Here is a 22,018-nt window from a genome sequence, read left to right as displayed (position 1 = left end):
CAGGTCCTTTCAACTTCAGGTCCAGTGTTCTATCCACTAAGCCATCTAGCTGCCCATTCAGATACTCTACTAAATGCTTTACAAATATTATGTTGTTTGATCCTCACAACAACCTTGTGAGGTAGGTGTTATTTCACTCTCATTTTATAGTTGAAGAAATTGAGACAGTAGGGCAGTTAGGTGGCACAGAGGATAAAGCACTGGCCCTGGATTCAGGAGGACCTGAGTTCAAATCTGGCCTCAGACACTTGACACAATAGCTGTGTGACCCTGGGCCAGTCACTTAACCCTCATTGCCCCGAAGAAGAAGAAGAAGGAGGAGGAGGAGGAGGAGAAGAAGAAACTGAGACAGACAAAGGGCAAGTGACTTTCTTAGGGTCATGTAGCTAGCAAGTATCTGAGGCCACACCACATCCAGGTCTTCCATACTCTGGGCTGAGTCTCTATCTACTCTGGCCATTTAACTACCTAAGAAGTTGGTGACTTGCCCAAGAATACTGGTTTTAGAATTAGAGGATATGTGTTCAACTCCTGTCCCTGATGCCTTTTATATGTGTGACCTTGGGACAAGTTATTTAACTTCCCCAAATTCATTTTCTCATTTGTAAAATGAGATGTTTGGTCTAGGTTCCTTCCACCTATAAATCTATTGTCTTTGGGGTCTATCCACTAATCCAAATTCAAACTTCTCTGTTAGGAGAGGCATTATTTCATTGCTTAGCCCCACTTTATATATCTAGTCTAATCTCTCACTGCTCCTCAACACAAACCCTCTCTCCCATCCACAACAGTTTACTATTATGGCATTCATTATGCTTGTGCTTGCCTTTATTCTTTTGTCTTGCCTGCATTACCCTTCTTTCTCCTCCCTTTGTCATTGTTCAGTTATTTCAGTTCTGTCTGACTCTCCATGACCCCACTGGAGGTTTTCTTGGCAAAGATACTGGAATAGTTTGCCACTTCCTTCTTTAGCACATTTTTATAGATCAGGAACTGAGGGTAAGGGGCTAAATTTTTAGCTATGATATCTAAAATCTAATGAATGGTTACCCCAAATTAGAAGCGTTAGCAAGAGTCTAGACTTGTAAATATTTATTAAATATATTAGGGGTCAGTAAAGAGAAACACTTGGATAAAAAATTAGATCTGCCAGCTCTCTCCCTAATCTTCTTCCCCTGCTGCCTAGCCAAAGTCTCCAACCCAAAAGAGACCCCACCTCAGGGGCTTCTTCCTGAAGCCTCCTGTGAAACAGGAAACAGGGCCGTCCACACACACACACACACACACACACACACACACACACACACACATGCACGCACGCATGCACGCACGCATGCACGCACACACACACACACAGCTCTAAGCTAATTGGCTGGTTACACTGATTGACAGAATTAACAGGAGGTTCTATAGATGTAAGTTCAGGATGCTGGGCAACTTCTGGACGTTAAAGTCACATGGCTTCTAAATCACATACTTTTCCCTCATGGCGGAGTTTCCCTGCAATATCTCTCCAGGAGGGGATGCCATTCCAATTCTCACGTGAGGTAAACAGTTTTAAGTGACTTGCTCAGAGTCACTCAGTTGGAAAATGTCTGAGGTCAGATTTTAACTCAGGTCCTCCTGACTCCAGACCTGACACTATCTACTGTGCCACCTACCAGCCTCCTTCTCTTCCCTAGCTGTTGAAATCCTATATAATTTTCCAAGTACTTAAACAAGTTCCATTTCTTCCATGAAGTCTCCTTCACTCTTTCAGATCATGTTTATTATTATATTTTTCCCTTTTTCTGACAAGCTTAAAGCAAGTAGACTGTACTTTAAAACTCAGGCCTTCATAATTACTTTTTATTGCTTCTTCTTTTTTTTTTTTTTTGGTGAGGCAATTGGGGGTTTAAGTGACTTGCCCAGGGTCACCACAGCTAGTAAGTGTTAAGTGTCTGAGGTCGGATTTGATCTCAGGTACTCCTGAATCCAGGGCCAGTGCTCTATCCACTCTGTCATCTAGCTGCCCCTCCTTTTATTGCTTCTTGCCTCTACAAAATACCATTCCAATACCTTATTGTGGAAGCTGAAGTAGGTTTCACTATGCTAGAAAAGCTTCAATTATTGGTCTGGCAATAGACTACATCTGCTTTCTAAGGACTAGTCTAGCTAAAACCTGGAAAGGTCTATCTCTAGTAGGCTGACCACTTGTCAAAGAATATTTTGCCTCAGATACCTATTAAACAAAGAGATTTAAAGGAAATCCAAATCTGAAAAGACTTTGCTGACATATTTATGTGCAATGCCAGAGATGTGATTAGATAGGAGATAGATGGTAAGATTTTCCTGTAAGTCTGAACCTGGGATACTGCTGTCTACAGGAATCAAGTATAATTTGGGGGTGCTTTGAGGTTCTACAGAAAAATACAAAATGCCTAGGAGTGTGCTGGAGGCACCTCACACAGGCTGTTAGAGCCAATGTTAAATTTTCAATTTCAAATTCCCATGTTCTATGAGCATTTATTCTTCAGAAATTAGTGAATGCTCAAAATCAAGGCTTTATTTTTTTCTTGATTTTCTAGACTTAAGAAGGTGATAGTGTAAATGTTAATTATGCAGATTTAACTAAAAATGTCCTCTAGCAACTTCTGTCTGGATTATTCCATGTCACACAGTCTAGGTATGTGCCAAACACCCACTATATATAGAACTTTAAGGCTGGCAAAACACTTTTTATATGTGTATATACATAGGTATATCCATAAATATTATATAGTTATATACATATACACATGTGGATATATATTTATATGTGTATATGTATATATACACATGCATATATAAAACACACACACATATATATCTATATCTATATATATCACATATTTCATTTGATTCTTACAAGAAAAGTATGTTGTGCCTTTTCTGAGAACTGGTTGTTAAACACTTAACCATAGACCCCTCAAAATGGCCCTTACTCCTATTCATTCCTCTTTCATTTCTGTAATGACAGTGGCTCATGGTAGGAAATGGTGCAGAGAGTGCTAAGAATCAGAGGTTTTAGATCACCTATAAACATTAACTTGGATGTGGGTACTCTAAATGTGAAATTCTTGTCAAATGACCAGTGATTAAGACATACATACACCAGATGGAAAATGTAAAGGAGGGCAGGTAGGAATCACAAAGGTTGGGCAGACATGTATGTATGGGTTGTAAGCTTTACTACTGAAGTTTATATTCTTATTAGTAAGGTTATACATCTGTTTGAATATTTCAACATTATTTGCTTATCATTTCATGCCTTTATTTCACTTGAAAGAATCACATCATTGAAGACAGTGACCATGGCTTCCTAAAATTACTTGTATTCATTTTGTATATATTATGAGTTTGTATATCTAATTTTATATATGTTCACATTTTCTCCCCCACTAGTACATAAGCTCCTTGAGGGAAGGACTATTTTACATTTTTCTTTGTATCTACAGTCAGCGAATATGAATTTATTAAATGATTACTGTTGTGCCAGGCTTGGTGCTAAGTGCTAGAAATAAAAAGAAATGTAAAAACAAAATAACCAAAACCCAGCCCTATTCTCAAGAAACTCACTCATAGTCTCAAGGAGCTCATGATATATATTCATATGATATATAATATTTGGTTCTCACAGAGGACCAAATGGCATCACTGTGTTGGAATCATGGTATAGGGTGTCCGGCTGTGGCTGATCAGACCAATATGAGCTCAGAAAGTTCTACCACACAGAGCACAAAGAGCCCATATGAACATTTGGATAACAAACCTCATCTATCTATATTAATATCAATATTGAAGTTGATACACATATAAACATATGTATAAATATTTATATATAAAGTACACATGGATGAATATGTAAATATGGATAGCAATCAACCTCATATGCTTTCTGAGGACTAGCCTAGCTTAACCTGGAAAGGTCTATCACTAGTAGGCTGATTACTTGGCAATGAATATTTTAGCTCGGTGACCTATGAAACAAAGAGATAAGGGAAGTCCAAACCTGAAAAGATGTTGCTGACATATTTATGTGCAAGACTAGAGATGTGGTTGGATAGGAGATAGATGGTAAAATTTTCCCCTAAGCCTGAATCTGGGGTATAGCTATCTACAGGACTCAAGTGTAATTTGGGGGTGCTTTGAGGTGCTATAGAAAACTACAAATGACTAGGAATGTACTGGAGGTACCTCACATGGGCTTCTTAGAGCCGATGTTAAATTTTCACACACACACATATGTGTGTGTGTGTGTGTGTGTGTGTGTGTGTGTGATAAATTAGGGCTAATCTAAGAGGGAAGAAAAAAAGATTAAGGCAGACTGGGCAACACTGGCATTAAAGAATGGGTTCTGTGGCAGATAGCAACTTAAGCTCATTGAAAGTATGAAAGCGTTTTCCAAATGTGATACAGAACTGAAGTACAATCCATGAAAAAGTTTTCTAAATGCACAAAACCATTCAGTGGACTTCTTGCTGTTGCACTCACATGGTACTCTATCTCCTGATTCCAGACATTTTCCCTGACTCTGAGATTCTCTCCCTCCTCATCTCTTTATCCTGGCTTTACTGGCTTCCTTTGAAACCCAGCTAAAATCTCACCTTCTATAGGAAGTTTTTTTTTCCAATTCCCTCTTCCAGTGTCTTCCTTCTGTTGCTTATCTTCTATTTATCCCATTTCCCATTTACATAGTTGTTTGTACATAACTGATTGCATATTGCCTTCCCTGTTATATTGTGAGCTCCTTGAGGACAGGGACTATTTTTTTGTCTCTCTTATGTCCCCAGTACTTAGCATTATTCCTGGCAAATAGTATGTACTTAACAGATTTTTATTGACTGCCTGACCAAAAAAAAAGGGTTATTAACCTTTTTGATTTCTGTTTTGCTTTAATGAAACATGTATAGAAATTCATTTATGACTATATCTTATGCCAGAAATCCAGAGCTTAAAGATGTGATTTCCCATGTTTTATTTAGACTGTCTACTACGAAATGAAATTCAAAAAGTGTAAAAATCTTGAGACATTTCCCTATACTCAACCAAATTCATCCTACTTGATCCAGTTCTACACTATATACTAAACTAAATGTTTTCTGGGCAATTCACATCACTGCCCAAGAATTTACTTGCCTAAACTGTATTGACTATTTGAATACTGAGTGAATGATTTTCCTTTAATAGTTGCACACATCAAGGGGCAGCTAGGTGTCACACCAGCTCTGGATTCAGGAGGACCTGAGTTCAAATCTGGCCTCAGACACTTGACACTTACTAGCTGTGTGACCTTGGGCAAGTCACTTAACCCTCATTGCCCTGCAAAAAAAAATAAAAAAAATAGTTGTACACATCATACCAGGTATATTGATGACACTGTGTAGACATGGTCTACAGAAAGTAAGCATAAAAGTAGGAATATACCCATCATAGTACTACAGTCTTCAGAGTTCACATTTTAAAGTGGTATCTATAGTTTTCTGAGTTTGATATTCCCTTAATTATTATCTTTGATTGAAGTATGGCATTATTTCATAGGAAATATAATAATAATGCACACTAGAATGCAAATAGTAAAAGTCTGAGTTTTAGACAGACAGTCAGCAAGAATTTGTAGAGACTCTACTATATAATATTCTAGCGACTGTTAAGCCCTGAGGATACAAGTAAAGGTAAAAGGCAACCCTCAATCTCATGGAGCTCACAGTGTAAAAGTGGAGACATGTAAACAGCTATGCATAAACACAATATATACAGAATAAACTGGAGAGTATTCAGAGGGAAGACAGTATTATGAAGGAGGATCAGGAACACCTTCTTGTAGAAGGTGGAATCTAATCTGGGACCTAAAGGAATCCAGGGAAGACATAAGACACTGAGGAGCAGAGAGGGAATTCCAGGCATGGTGGAGGGGTGGGGTACTGGGGAAAAAGATCAGTTGGGAGATGGAGTGTCTTGAATAAGGAAAAGCAAGCAGACAATATCATTGGACAGCTTGAAAGGTAGGAAAAGGACTAGAGGTTTTCAGTGATGGAGGATTTTATATTTTATCCTGGATATAATGGAAAGATACTAGAATTCAAGGAAGGTGACATCACACTCATGCTTTAGGATTATCAATTTGACAAGTGAGTGGAGCATATACCCAACTCTGACTGTGTTTATAAGATAACAACATTTGAGTTGAAAGGTAAAAATCCCAAACTACCATTTTTATGACAAACTACCATTTTTACAATTTTTATATAAAACTAAACCCAAAGTCACTGCCTCTTTTCACTAAAATGTTATTTGTTTTAACACTGTATATGCGGGCCAATGTCTATTTTGATTTTACATGTGCTATATAAATCCAGTTTCTAGGTTTCCTTATTGTTTGTCTTGATACGTTTCATTTAGTAACAAAATCAGTCTAAAATTTTCTTATAAGGAAGCTATTTTTTTACTTAATAAAAATATAAAAAGTTCTTGCTCTTCTATATCTCAACTGTATACTATATCAGAAGCTGACTGTAACATGATTTTTGCTATATGTGCTTGCATGTCAAGTAATCAAATTATGCTCCCCCAAACACAATTATTATATTTATTAATAGCTTGACCTGACAGGTGCTATTATCCTGAAAAACAGAATTCTAAATGTGTTCCGGAGTATTTATTGACACAAATGAAGGCTCTTAAGCTAGGGTTGGATGACTACCACAGGGGCAAAACCAGAACTGACATAATTTTATCATAAAATTCACTGGTCTACCTAAGTAGTATTTAGGAATTCACAGGGTACTTCTTAACAGGGAGAAAGTACACATTAATTTTTAGACTCTAGGGTTTCCTTTTTATATATCTATGTCACTAAATATAATGTATTTTTAGAATCAAATAGAGTAACACTTAAAAAAAAACACATTTCAGTCCAATACTGCCAGATTTCCCTGGTTCAGTTTTATAAGATTCATGGCATAATATTTAACTTTTTGGTCTATGGAGTTATTGTTAACTCAATGAAAAGGAAGAAAAATAGCATAATGAGGGCAATTTAACAGAGAACAAATATTAATAGGTCTTATTCATCATGAATTAAACACCTTTAATTTAGAAAGGTTACTGGGTCTCTTGAATGGTATAGTGGCAGTTTTTTTTTTGTTATTCCATGATCAAATGTCAAACCAGAGTGAAATGAATATTCTAAGGTGCTGCTTCCTTCTGATGAACCATATCAAGAAAAATACAATGGAAAAATAGCTAATACATTAATTTTATGCTATTTAACAGATAATTGACTTTCTAAAAAACAAACAAACCCCAAAGCATGTTATATTGATATTTGGAAACTATGATGGTATCTATAAAGAGTAAGAGAAAATTTTAGGGAAGGAATAAACTCCTTCTAACCAATAGTTTGCTGATATTAATGGAGCAGTAGGACTTTGATCAAAATGCTTAATTTGAATTAATCTTTTTATAGTCATTTGGAATGGACATTTCCAATCAGAATGTCTATTTTTTTTTGTTATCATGAATAGCGTGAAATTCTACTGTTAACCCTATCTTTCTGAATTTCCTAATGTGAGTGAGATTTTCTCCAATCCTTAGAGAGAAGTGATTCAACTATGGCAATAATCAGTATTTAGACTACTAATTATGATGTAATATGTTTAGGTATTCTTTACTAGCTTAAGCAAATGATAATATAATAAGATAGATATTAGTAGAATTTATGCACATGTTATATGTTAGATTGATTCAGAAACCACATAATTGAAACCATTAGTTTAATCCACTGTGGTTAGGTATCCACCAATTAGCTTAAAGGTCAAATACTAAAAATAGTTACTCTGGACCAATCAGAACTTGAGAGAAGTTACTTTTGAAAGTGGATGGAGATGATGGATTTCACCATTTAATTCTTTCAACTGCTGTTTCCAGTACTGTATGTAAAATCCACTGTGGTGGATCCACTAGTTGGATTACATAATTTTGCATAATACTGAGAATTTGTTATATATACATCACTTGAATTGCGTAGTGTAAATGGTGTTTCTGGGAGGGGTCTGTCTAAAAATAATATGTATAAATACTTTTGAGCGCTGATTAGAGTATAAATTCCTCCTTCTGGCTCTCCTTGGGGTCTTTGGGTCCTAGACCTGAGACTGGCTTTATTGTGAGACAGGATCCCTCTCTCAATAAACCTATTTTCTACAGCTTAGAGACTTAGCTGTTTCTCTCTCTTTATCAGACTTCGAAATTTTCACGACACTAACTGGTCAGTTTGGATAAACACCTAAAGTTCAATTTAGAGGACCATTCCAAATAGTTAGGAGAACTTGGAGCATGAAACATTTTAACCATTTTGTTGCTTGTGATGTAGAGAAATAATTAATAGTATGAAAAAAAGATGATAGGATCAAAAACTAAATAAAACAAATGTTTATGTAAGACATATGCCAATCATAAGGTATTCAGATCACAAATTATATGGTAAACTGCAACTTTTAAGTAATTATTAAATTTTAAAATATATATAATTTCTAGGAAGGGATGTAAAGGTTATTCCATGTATAAATTTTCCCATTGCTATTTTAATGAATGCTCTAAGGTAAGAAATGGTACTATAAAATAATATGGTAACATAATATAGAATGGTAATATAATTTAAGATAGCTAATAGTTAAATAATTTCCAATCAAAATTTTATATACCCATTAGGGGAGTATCATTTATTTCACATTAGGGCACCTAAATAAGTATCATTATTTTAAAGGTTTGATATAATTCTAAATTATTGACTAAAACTGTTATCAATTCTTTTCTATTTTCATCTGAACTTCATAATTGTAAAAAGCTGTCCACTGAAATTTGTAATACGCACACAAAATAATAAAAATGTGTTTCACTTACGGCCCTGATGCTTTCAAAATGTCCACGTTCTTTCTCAAAATCAATAGGCTGTCCTTTCAAAGTCCAGTAGAAAGAGACATCCAAACTGGCATCATGAATTGCTTTGCAATTGAGGACAATGCTTTCTCCCACTGTTAATTCTGTCCTCTTGGGAGTGAGTTCTATCCTTGTAGGTTCTGTGATAACACATGAAGGAAGAATTGGTGAGACTGATTTCCATGAAGCATTTCCCTGCATTTAGTTTAATTTAAAAACCTACAACAGAACATAAATATTCCAACTGTCGAGAGCAAATAAATACTATACTTTGAAATTGTTAATTCAAATAAACAGAACCCTGTTGATTTAAATTATTTGCTTCCCAACTACAGTTTTGTATTAGATATATTCACTATATAATGGGAATCTCTGTTACCCACTGGGTAGTTCACTTGGGCAGCATCCACTTAATTAGGAAATGCCGCTTATTCTAGAAGCAAAGAGAAGTGAAGTTAATGAATGTTATTGCTACATGATGCCTAAATAACTGTTCAATTTAGTGAAAACAATGTTTAAATTGGTTTGTCAGAAAGAAAGAAAAACAGCCTATTGATTGAGCCCAAGTTCAAAGTGCCCTGCTGCAAATCCTGGAAACAAATCTTACTCTTTGGTGTCTTTCATTTTGGTATAGAGGATGCCATGCTATATCTTTCTGAAATGTAGTACTACAAACTAAGATTAAATTGGAAAGATAGCATAGGATTTCCAATCTGCTCATTTTGTTTAGCAATCCAACAAGATATGTTTTTGTGGGCAGAGAAAGGGGAGTATGAAACACATACTTTAGTGTCATGGTCATATCTTTTTTCTTTTCCCCAGTTTCTCCTCTCCTGACTCTGTAGTATGTAGTAATGTAACTGTGGAGTCACTAGGCAGAAAAAAACCCTATCTTTGCTGGTCTTGTAGCATATCACCCACCTTGGGAGGCTTGTGATGGCTTCGTAATCAGAGGACCTAGGTTCAAAGCCTGCATCTGTGTAACCTTGGACAAGTCACTTAACCTCACTCTGATTCAGTTTCCTCATGAGTAAAATGAGGGATTAGACAGTATTATGATACTATGATGCCCATGTAAATCCACAGAGAATTCCCCTTAGGGATATTCATTGGGTCAAAGCATCAGAAAGATTAAAATCTTTCATATTTGGATTACTTCAAAGGAGCCATTGTGAGCAAAGAACAACCATAAGACAGAACTTATTTTACATATTAAATCTCAAGAAATTAAATATCCTGCATTGCACAATCAGGAAACTAATATCTTCAGAGAAGGTAGAACACACAAACTTAATTTGATCATAATACAGGTATAATATAATACTGTAAATAAATAAAGATTCTGGTTAACTAGGGATTAAGAAGAAAACATTTTTTCAATCTCTGTCATTGAATATATTCCAAATGGATGTTGGTCTCTTTACTGTTTTAGGCTAGCTAGGTGCTGCAGTGAATAGAGCACCAGTCCTAGAGTCAGGAAGACTCATCTTCCTGAGTTCAAATCTGGCCTCATACACTTACTAGCTGTGTGACTCTGGGCAAGTCACTTAAACCTGTTTGCCTTAGTTTCCTTATCCAAAAAATAAGCCTGAGAAGGAAATGGTAAACTACTTCAGTAATTTTGTCTATTTATCCACTGAAATATGTTCATAAAAGGATTATATCATATTTCTAATTTTGTTGTGGTGGATGTTTCTAAATGATATTCCCTGTTTAAAGTATTTGCTTCTGTTGGTTTTGTTAAGGGCTAAAATTCTAGCTAGTTTGTCTAAAATATCTAATGAGTGGTCACCAATAAATTATAAGCTTTAGCAAGAGTTAGACTTTTAAGCATTTATTAAGGAGACTAAGAATTTGGTAAAGAGAGAGAAAGGCCTAGATTCCTATCTATTAAAGGGAGAGCACATTTCTAGCTCCGCTCTCCACCAGAGTCCCAAGGAAAGAGCCAGACAGAGCGCTAGTCTCTTTCTTCTTCCTCCCACTACCCAGCGTCACTTCCTGATGCCAAAGAAAAGACTCCTGGTCTTGCCCTCAAAGACCTTCGCTTCATGGGCGGAACTCTTCTACAGTAAGTCTCCAGCAGGTGGCGTCAATCCAATTGTTACAGTTTTAAACTGTGACACATTCATTATATTAGAGTACATATATGACATCTACTTCTCCTTTTGATTATGCCTGGGAAGAAGAGATGTTATGAACAGCATCACAGTCATTGTTTCAAAAATAAGCTACAGGAAAAGTCTGGCACAATGTCTGGCATACAAATAGGCATTTAATAAATGACTTTTGATCGATGATCAATCACTAAATATTGATTAAGCACCTACAATGTGCCAGGACTGTATTATGATGATGATATGTCACAATTATAAAGCTCTTTAGAATGTGTACAAAGTGATTTTGATAGATAATGAAATCATAGGGTCATAAATCAAGAGAGCTGAAAGGACCTTAGATACAGTCTATTACAGCTCTCACTCTTTTACAAATGATAAATCTGAGGCCTAGAGAGGTTAAATAATGTTGCCCAAGATTATCCACTAGTAAGTGCCAGAGTCAGGATTTGAACCTAGGTCCTTTGATGATTACAACAACTGTCAAGTATTTCTAACTTCATTAATTATTAATGTATTATCACCATTTTACAGGTAATAATGTTGAGGAACAGCTAATTGATTTGAATCAGTTGCACTGATAGTCCATGTCTATTCTCCTATACTCTGCCCTTTTGAGATAATTTACTGTTCACCATGCCTTGTCCTAGCCCAAATTCAAATGGTTATCATAAAAATGTGGTGTGTTCAATGTTGATATTTTATATTTCTGCATCTTGCAAAATTTAAAAAAGTTGTCTCTTGCTTTTGAACTTTTTATTGAAAAAGCAATCAGTACTTCAGTAGCAGACTCCTTTTGGAGCTGGAAGGGAACTCTTACACCTTCTAGTTCAACCCTTTCATTTTATAGATGAAAAAATTGAGGCATAGAGAAGGTGACTTATCTGAGGTCACACTTGTAGGAAATATGAGAAGTGAAATTTGAACCCAGTTCCCATGACTCCAGAAGTAGTGCTTCAGGCTCCCTCAACAATGGAAAGATGACATTTGGCTGCATTTGTTCTGATGTCCCTAATTTTATTTGGGTGCGCACACACAATATACATATCCTCTTGTTTATAAGCAAAAGGCTTTCTGATAGAGAGGGAAGAATATATGAAACTTGCAAGCATGCCAGTAGAACTGTTGGGTTCTCTTACCTTTTACAAACACAGAAGCAAGGATTTCAGCTGAACCGAAGACATTTTCCCCTTGGCAAATATACTTTCCCTCATCTGATTTAGAAGCATTTAGGACCCGGAGGCTCCCATCTGGAAGAATAGCTATTCTGAAAATGATCAGAAAAGGGATTTTTCCTTGTATTACTTCAAATTGATTGAGTTGTAGGAAACTCTGATGACATCTGAAATCACTTCTGTGGTGATGATAAATAAGACAAAGAATCCCTGTTGGAGCAAGTGATGGTGGGAGAAACATTGTATCCTTCAAGGTAGTTCTACAACGAAACCAGATGATATCTTCTTATATTCAAAGAGGCTATAGAGCAATGGGCTATTTTTTCTTTTGACACTTAGTGACAGTTAATTTGAAAACTTGTGGGGAAAAGGTGACCCTCCATTTGGTTATTAAAACTTGCTACTACTATAATAGCACCCAGTGATATTTTAATATTAAGCACAGCTATTTCCCCTCAAACTGCAAGTGACCTTAGAAATCAAATATAAAAAGATACCGAGGTAAAAAGTAGAGGAGGACAGACAGAGAACATAAAATTAATTGTATACAGCCCAACGATGATTTATGGCAGTTGCTCTGCAGTGCAAACTGTGCAGCAAAGGGATGAAAATGAGATCTGCGAGTTTGGTTGCTCACTCGGCGATTTTTCCCCCTTAAAAATTTAATCTTCGGAGTTCAAATTTGGACTTTCTCAAGATGTTTGTTAAAAGATGACATGAAGTCCCAGATGAAAGTGAAAAATTAATGCATTATTAAAGATTTCTAAAATTTAAAATTGGGATCATCATCTTTATTGGCCTTTGGGAAGGTACAGCCACTGATTGGCCCTGCAGGTATGATTGAGTGCAAATAGATTATATATGGGGTTTCAACTCTTGTGCTTGGCTAAATCTTTAACAAATTATAAAGTGACATTTCCATAAGACTTTAAAGTTGGTCAAGCATTTGGAATATATTACCTCATTTGAACCTCAAAACAACTTTAGGTTGTATATGAGGTAGGTGCTATTATTATTATTTTTTTTAACATTTTAAAGACATAAAAATTGAGTTTCAGAGAGGTTCAAGATGAGGGATTACCCTAGGGTCACTCAGCAAAGGAAGTGTTAGGCACAGGACTTGAACCCAAGTCTTCCTGACTGCCAATGTGGTGCTCTAATCACTAGGCCAGGCTGACTCTGACAGCAGCTATTTCCCCTTCTTTGATGCTAGATATTGATCTGAAAGCCCCATACTAACAGTAGGACTGTAGTTTCCTGAAAAGAGGCAATATGGTACAATGGCTAGAGTTCTAGAACTAAAAGTCAGGAAGACACTCCTGCCTTCACCAGTTACTAGCTAGGAATCATGGGCAAATCAATTAACATCTTTGAGCCCCAGTTTCTTCTTTTATAAAACAAGAGTAATAGTAACTCTAGGAGTTACTTCACAGGGTTGTTGTGGGACTCAAAAAATAAATTATAAATGGCAATTATTCCATAGAGTAGCCAGGGTCTTGGCAGTCATTCTTCTCTAAGGATTCCCAGGGAATGCTCCTAATAAGGAGCATGCAGGACACTATCATCCCCCTTTGATGATCAGGGCCTATTTCTGAGGTAAAGTTGCAGTCCTGTTTTTTTTTTTTTATTGTTTTCTCTCCTTCACAATAACTAGTAAAAAATGTCTTTCTCCAAAGCTGATGCTAATGTTGCACATTCTAGAGGCATCCCTGAGTAGAATGTAGGAAAATAATGTTTATCCAACAATAGGGGAATAGCTAAAGTATTAGAAATTAACGTAATGAAATATCATCATGTGATTATGATCAACTTCTATGAGGAATATAAATAAATATAAAACGGACATTATAAAAACATAAGCCAAAAAAACCTATCAGAAGTTCATAGTACATATGAATTATGACCATATAATAGAAAAAGTGAATGAGGATGGATGGATAACTGAAGAATCTCTATGGCACCTTGGAGGTAGACTGAAAAATTATGACACTTTCAACACTGAAATTCATTTATTTAAATGTAAATAGATGCAAAGCAAGTTCAGTTTTTTTGTATTGATGTTTACTTTTAGGTTTATAATCATTTTAAAAATAATATTTATTTTTGCCAGTTCACTATTTATCAGTGCTCTATGTAAAGCAGATTAGGTACTTTGTGACTTCCATGTTGTCAACCCAATCCATAATTTGATTCACAATAACATTCAAAATGGCTACTGATGCAAATGTATGTATATGTTAATCCATATTCCTTTAATGCAATAGTTAACAATTATAATAGCCAGCATTTATGTAGCTCTTTAAGGTACGCAAAGTGACTTATGTGTGTTACCTCATTATATCCTCACAACCAGAGGGGCCCAGAGATGTTAAGTAACCTGCAGGGGGTCACACAGCTAGTATGTTGTGAAGCTGGGTTACAATTTAGGTCTTCCTGCCTCTGGCTCTAATGCTTGATCCACTGTTGCCAACTTTTAATTGGATGAATTCTAGCTTTCCAAAAACAACAGTGACAACTCCTGTCTTTCAGTGGCTGTGTTCTAGTGCCCTGGAACACAGGTAGATTTTCTTATCATCTCTGTTGAGAACAGCTCATTCTCCCTCCCTCTTCTCCTCTCTCATATTCTCTTCCTTCCAGCTTCTCCTTTCCGATTTATCATTCACTTGCCCACTGAACCACTGACCCTCCCCAATGCCAATGGGTTGTTTGAGAAATTATCCTGTATTTGGTTCTCAAGGGATAATCTCCAAATCATACCATGATCAAACTATGGAATGGTTCAAAAATGCTCTCCTGTGATATTCTCTGATCTAAGAATACGAACGTTAAAATTTAATAAGGTATTTCACAGAATCAGAGAATCTCAGAGCTGTTAAACTTCAGAGGCCTTTTTTTTTAATCCATACCAATTGTTCTGACTACCTAGTTGTTCCTAGACCAATATTTCAGAAAAAACCCCGACCATGATTCACTTCATTCTCTGCCTTTCTGCCCCATGTGTACCTTTTAAACCACTTTCACAATATTTTCTTCATTCCACTCCCCTACCCCCCAAACCTCTTTCTGGAATCATGATCAAATGAACTCAGCTGATATTCCAGGAAGGGATGTGCCAACCTCCACCTTTATGACTCTATTTCCTCTCCCTATCACTTCGGGACAAAAGAGTGTTTCCCTGGCCATCCCTCACCTGTATATGTTGTCTCTCCCTTTTAGAATGTAAGCTAGAGGATAGCTACCACCTGGGCTTTTGTATTTTCACCTCAGGTGCTTAACACAACACTTGGTCCATTTTAGTCACTTGCTAGATGCATTTTGATTCATTCTTTTATTCAATTCATTCATAAGAATCTTTTATACCACATCATCAACAAATGGAAATTAAAATTTTGCTCAGTGAGGGGGAAACCTGACATTTCCTGCCTCCGCTAGTGAGGCATTTATTCATTATATTAAGCCAGTGGTTCCCAACATTTTTATTCTATGAACCCCTTTTCAATAACAAAAAATGTGTTGTGAATCCCCAGGGTAATTTTATATACTACTCATAATATTCTTTTATATTTATTCATTAAATGCTTACAATAACTACAATGATAATTTTTACCTCCAAAAACTCCAAATTAAAATTTATACAATATAATTATAATACAAAATTTCATTTACCTATAATTATAAAAACTAAATATAAAATTAGAAAACTAATATAAAATAATAATGAATATTTTATGTGGGATGTTTTATAAAAGAACTAATTCAGCAATACCTTTTATAACTTGCATAACTTCATGTTAAATTTTTTATTTTATAAATTGTGGTTAATATAAATAACATTTTCATAAAATACATTGAAACTTATAATATGTTTAACATAATGTGATAGTCATATAAAAACTTAATTTTGATGTCAGGTATTTTTATTTGAACAACAGTTTGCAATATGATTTAACACTATACAAATACAGTCTAAAATCAAGTTTATTTCCGTGTTTTGATTTAAATCAAGAATAAAGTGAAAATGCCTGTTCACACAAATACTTGGTAAAAATGATAGGAAAGTTTTATCAACTCCTATGCTGAACACAGAAATTCACTTTTTTTTTTAACCAACAATTTGTAAGGCTGCTACTTATGAATCATGTTTGTAGTCCAAAAATCTGTTGACATGTCAATTAAATTATCTTTTTATCTGTTGTCAAGTCATTATCCAGAGGGTTGTCAATCCAAATCAACTTATTAGAAATGTGGTGAAAATATTCATTGAAAATCATTTCTAAGCATTTCAGATGATTACTAATGTCTTTCTTGACAACCCAAAGACAGTTAATTTTTAATAAGAAATAATGGGGGCAGCTAGGTGGCACAGTGGATAGAGCACCGGCCCTGGATTCAGGAGTACCTGAGTTCAAATCTGACCTCAGACACTTAACACTTACTAGCTGTGTGACCCTGGGCAAGTCACTTAACCCCAATTGCCTCACTAAAAAAAAAAAAATTAAAAAAAAAAAAAGAAATAATATAATGTCATAAGGTACTATACTGTTTTAATCTTATGATCCCCCAACTTTAGTTTCTTGACCATGTTTTATTTTATTTCGATCATTTAATATGTTTGTATTTGTACCCTGTAATAATGTGCCGTATTAATTTTTTTTGAAAAAATGTTCACTAAATATACTAATTTTTTAGCCACGCCATATCACATGTACATAGAGGTCTGTAGGATAGTTAATGAGGAAGACAGCTTACTCTCTCTCAATTCAAATAGAGTAGTGGCAATAATTCTGCCATGGTAGAGACATTTAACATTTGTGTATCTTAGAAGTATAACATGCCTGCTATCCACCTCAAATTTCTGAGCACAGAAGTCACATTTTGGTGCATTATAATATTGTCTCTATGACAACCTACCCTGGGTAATTTAGAGAAAATGGTGTCAAAATGGAGATATTTTACAGTTTATCCTTGAAGAACAGTACATAACCATTCAACCTCATTCAATGACTGTTCATTTGTATTCAGTTTTCAGTGCTACACTTTTGGAAGGACACCAATAAACTAGAAAATGTCCAGAGAATGGCAATTAGGATACTAAGAGGACTACAGAATAGGCCATACAAGCACCAGCTCATAAACTGGGGATGTTTATCCAGAAGGACAGAAAATTTAGGAAGGAGATAATAGCCACTATCAATAATTTAAAGGGCTTCCATGTAGAAGTTTAGATTCATTCACTTGGTCATAGCATGTCAAAATAAAAGCAATGAGTGAGGAATTCAAAGAAGCAGATTTTGGATTAGTAAAAAGTTAAACTAATTATAATGGTCTTCTCAGGAGAATGACCACTTATTGAGAATGCTATAGAGTAGAGGTGTCACCTGTCATAGCAGCTCAAAATTTTTGAGGTTGAACCATATTAAATATAATTGGGAAATTATATTTATATAAACAACGTAAAATACAATATAACACAGATAATGTTAACTTGTGGTTTTCTAAGTCAATATGTAGCTGCAGTGATTTGTTTCTATTTGACTTTGTCATCACTGTTATAGAGGGTCCTGCTTTTTCAGGTATGTATTAGATTAGGTAGCTTCCAATGTTCTTTTTTACCCTCAGGGCAATGAGGGTTAAGTGACTTGCCCAGTGTCACACAGTTAGTAAATGTCAAGTATCTGAGCCCAGATTTGAACTCAGGTCCTCCTGAATCCAGGGTCAGTGCTTTATCCATTGTCAACTAGCTGCCACCCCAAGGTTCCTTTTAACTCGGAGATTTGAGTATTTTGAGATTCCTATATAGATACAATAGGTTATATATAAAAAGAGATGCATTTGAGTACATATTTTATACTTAAGCATAATAATTGCTCTTTTACAAGGATGCTTAAGGTTTTTTTATGTCATGGATCTCATTTGCAGTCTGTTGAAGCTTATGGATCCCTTCTCATAATGTTTTTAAATACATAAAATATATAGGTTACAAAATAACCAATTTAAAAACTTGGCAATTTGGGAGAGCTAGGTGGCACATTGGATAAAGCACTAGTCCTGGATTCAGGAGGACTTGAGTTCAAATCCAGACTAAACAACTTGACACTAGCTGTGTAACCCGGGGCAAGTCACTTAACCCTCATTGCCTCTCAAAACAAAACAAAACAAAATTAAAAAAAAACCCATGAGATTTTTAAATACATAAGATTGTATAACAATGTTTTAAGTATAAAAGATAAATGCATATATTATAAAATAAATCAATGGTATATTTAAATATAATTATATATTAATGTCAAAATAGTTATATACATATTAATATCAATAGGTACATATTAGTACATATGTTTTTTAAGTCCTTGGATCTCAGCTTAAACACGTCTCGACTATGAGAGCCCCAAAGATTGTGGGACATTCACAATATTACCAGAATTTCTTAAGGTAATAGCAATTTCCTGATTAATAAACATGCATCTGGTAAGTGACAACTTTTAGAAGGCAGGTTTAAAAGTTCACCAACTTTGGAGAAATAACTGAGTTTTAGAAACTGACAGCATTTCACATCTTGATTTAAGACAAGTTCTTTCCCACTGACAGGAAGCAACACATTGTATTGTTCTTTTAAAGATAGTTTATGAACAACTCAATACTTTAGGCTACCAACCTACCTGTGTGATCAAGAATGTTGAATATGGCAATATTTTTTAATCTGTCAAATGGTAGTGCCTGCTAACTGAAAACCTATCACCCATTTCAGAAATTAAAAATTCTTATCAGGGACATAAAAAAGGTGAATATCATTCAACTTATTATCAAACTTTTTAACATCTTGACAGAAAATGATAATTCAACACTTATTTAATATGTTATTGAATTAGATAATATTATCAGTTTTATTAAAAAGTGTTTTCATAGAAAAAACAATTACTCTTGGACAATTCAAACAACAACAACAAAAGCCTCATTCACACATGAATTTTCTCAGTAACGTCCAAGTCAACTGTCAATGTATTTTGGGCATCCATAATAACTGTTGTCATAGCTACTTAGAGAAATAAGCAATGTCACACTGGTTGATGACTTTTTGTTATGTTTATGTGTCCCCTTATATACTGCCTCTGGAGACTTTCTGTCTTCCTGAGATATGTGTCTAGGACATATCAGAGAGCTTAAGAATAATTTTAACTTTAGCAACTGCTACCAACTTCTTCAAATTAATGTCAAGAAAAATTATGTCACTTGTAGAAACCAGCTAAGCATTGCTAGGGAATGTATAGCTTGGGGCACATAACCAATAGCTTCAGGGGTTGGTGGTTCCATCATCATTGCCAATAGAAAGTAGCAGCTCTTTAAGAGGAATAGACAGATTTGGTAAGTGAAAACTGGAAAAAAGATGGTATCTTAAACTGGGACTTGGATTTCTGGCCCAACAGTTAGGGTATATGATTAAAAAGATAATCTGTGAATACTTAGAAAAGAGATTACTGAGAACCATGATCTCATGAAAAATAGGTTTTGCTATATTAATGTTATTATTATTATTATTTGGTTCAGGTTACAATACTGGCAGATTAAGAAAATGGCATGTGTTCTGGGTGATTGGATTTCAGGATATTAGACAAAGATTTCTATTTTGTTGGAAAATATGGAGAAAGATGTCGACTATGTGATTAGAGAATCATAGGTTTAGGGCTAGAAACAATTTTAGAAGTCCATCCTCATCATTGTCAGTCAGTTAATGAGCATTTGTTAAAAGCCTCCTACTAGGAACTGTGATAAATGCTGGGGGCACAAAAATAGGTTAAAATAGTCAAAGATCTCATGGAAACTGAGGTCCAGGGAGATTGAAGGACTTGTCCTGGATCACACACACACACACACAGCTGGTAAGGGTCTGAGGTGTGATGTGAATTTTCCTATCTCCAAGACTAATACTCTATCTTCTCTAGCCCTGCCTTGCTGTAGAGCATTGTGGGGACCAATTTTTAAGTGGGGAGTGTTAGTTAAGCGGCTCTCCACAATATTGGGGCAAGAAAGGAGACCGACAGCCTTCCTCAAAACAGAACACGATTTATTTTAAAAGAATGAACTTAAACACACACACACACACACACACACACACACAAGCAGGATCAGTAGGATCAAGGAAAGAAAATAAAATGGGGAAAGGGAAATTATACAACCTGAAAAACACCACTGCCCAGGAATCAGCTGAGAATACACCACAGCCTCTTCCAGCGCCTTCCAGCTTCCAGCCAGAATGCTGGAAAAAAAAAAAAAAGAAAGAAACAAAACTCCCTTCTCCCAACACCCCCACACAGTCCCCAGCCAATTGGCTGGCCGTTCTGACAGTCACATGACTGCCCTCATTTGGCTTCCAATCATTATAATTTTGCCAGACCCATGTAGGCGTCAGCAAGTGGTGATGACATGAGGTGCCTATACCATGGCAAAGGCTACAACCAGTGGGTGGAGCACCGTGCAGTTTGCGGAGCCCCAGGCCAGGGTAAACCGAGGTTTTTCTTTCAAATTCTAGCCAAAAGATGGGGTCATAAAAACCTCAAATAACAATTAATTCTTTACAGCATGGAAGAGTGGGTAGAGTTCTGAACTTGAGGTCACAGACCTGTTCTTGCATCCTGGATGTCACACTGTGAGATAGGTATGACAGGTAATATTCCCATTTTATAAATGAGGAGATGGAGGCACAGAGAGGTTTACTGACTTGTCCAGAGTGATACAGTAAGTTGGTGTCAGAGGTGGTCTGACACTAAGTCCTAACTCCAAGTCCAGGTCTCTTTTTCCTACACCACTATGAAAGAGCATGAGAGTCTGAGTCAAGACCTGCTTTGAATCCCTGGCTGTATTACTTATCAAGTGTATTAACAGCTCAAATCCTCTTACCCAATTTTTGTACTGTTTCCATTTCATCACTTCACAGTACCTATTCCAGTTCCCAGTACACAGTAGGCACTTAGTAAATGTTTATTGACTGACTTTACCATGCTTCTTCTGTAGTTGTCACATTCTGGATTTGGGTGCTCATTTGCTCGCTTTTACTATCTTTGCCATTTTAGCCAACTGAGTGACTTGACTTCTCTGGACCCCAGAGAAATGAGATGTTGATCTATATAATTCCTATAATCTGATGATTCTAATATGTGAGAAAATAATTACTAATAATGGGGACCCAAAGATCAGTTTCAGTCCTTTCTCTGCGCAACTCCAGAAAGTTCAGCTTCTGTCTGGGACAAGCCCAAGGGAACAAAAGAAATAGAGACAGGGGCAACTAGGTGGCACAGTGGATAAAGCACCGGCCCTGGAGTCAGGAGTACCTGAGTTCAAATCCGGCCTCAGACACTTAACACTTACTAGCTGTGTGACTCTGGGCAAGTCACTTAACCCCAATTGCCTCACTAAAAAAAAAAAAAAAAAGAAATAAATAAAAAAGAAATAGAGACAGACTATTTTGTGTAACCAAGTGAAGAATCACACCTAGATACTGGAATTTGCCCTTCTTTTGCATACTTTCTTGAGTTCATTTTTAATTTAGACCATCCTCAAGTCATGTCAACCAATGGAATTGAATGATGCTAAACAATTAGCTTTAATCAATGTATAATATCTTCCTCTATCAAAAGAGGATAAAACCCTTGGCCATGCCAGGGTCATTCTTTTTTACCTGCTCCCTTGGCTCAGAATGCTTTCTCTTCGTGTGTGCTCTTCCTCTTAGGACTATGTAGTTATGAAGGCCTGAGACTATGATAAGTTAGGGAGACATGC

General features: G+C 35.8%; 1 protein-coding gene across 1 annotated transcript in view; it reads right to left on the bottom strand.

The window, feature by feature from the left end:
• CNTN5 (contactin 5) overlaps window positions 1-22,018 on the bottom strand; it is a 1,623,595-nt gene that overhangs the window by 156,229 nt on the left and 1,445,348 nt on the right. The window contains 2 exon segments of the mRNA XM_043997073.1: window positions 8,920-9,095; window positions 12,209-12,336. Coding sequence (XP_043853008.1) covers window positions 8,920-9,095; window positions 12,209-12,336 — 304 coding nt within the window.

The sequence above is a fragment of the Dromiciops gliroides genome, chromosome 3, assembly GCF_019393635.1.
Source record: "Dromiciops gliroides isolate mDroGli1 chromosome 3, mDroGli1.pri, whole genome shotgun sequence".
Lineage (NCBI taxonomy): Eukaryota > Metazoa > Chordata > Mammalia > Microbiotheria > Microbiotheriidae > Dromiciops > Dromiciops gliroides.
Note: the sequence above shows the minus strand (reverse complement) of the source record. Positions and strands in the feature narration are given on the sequence as shown.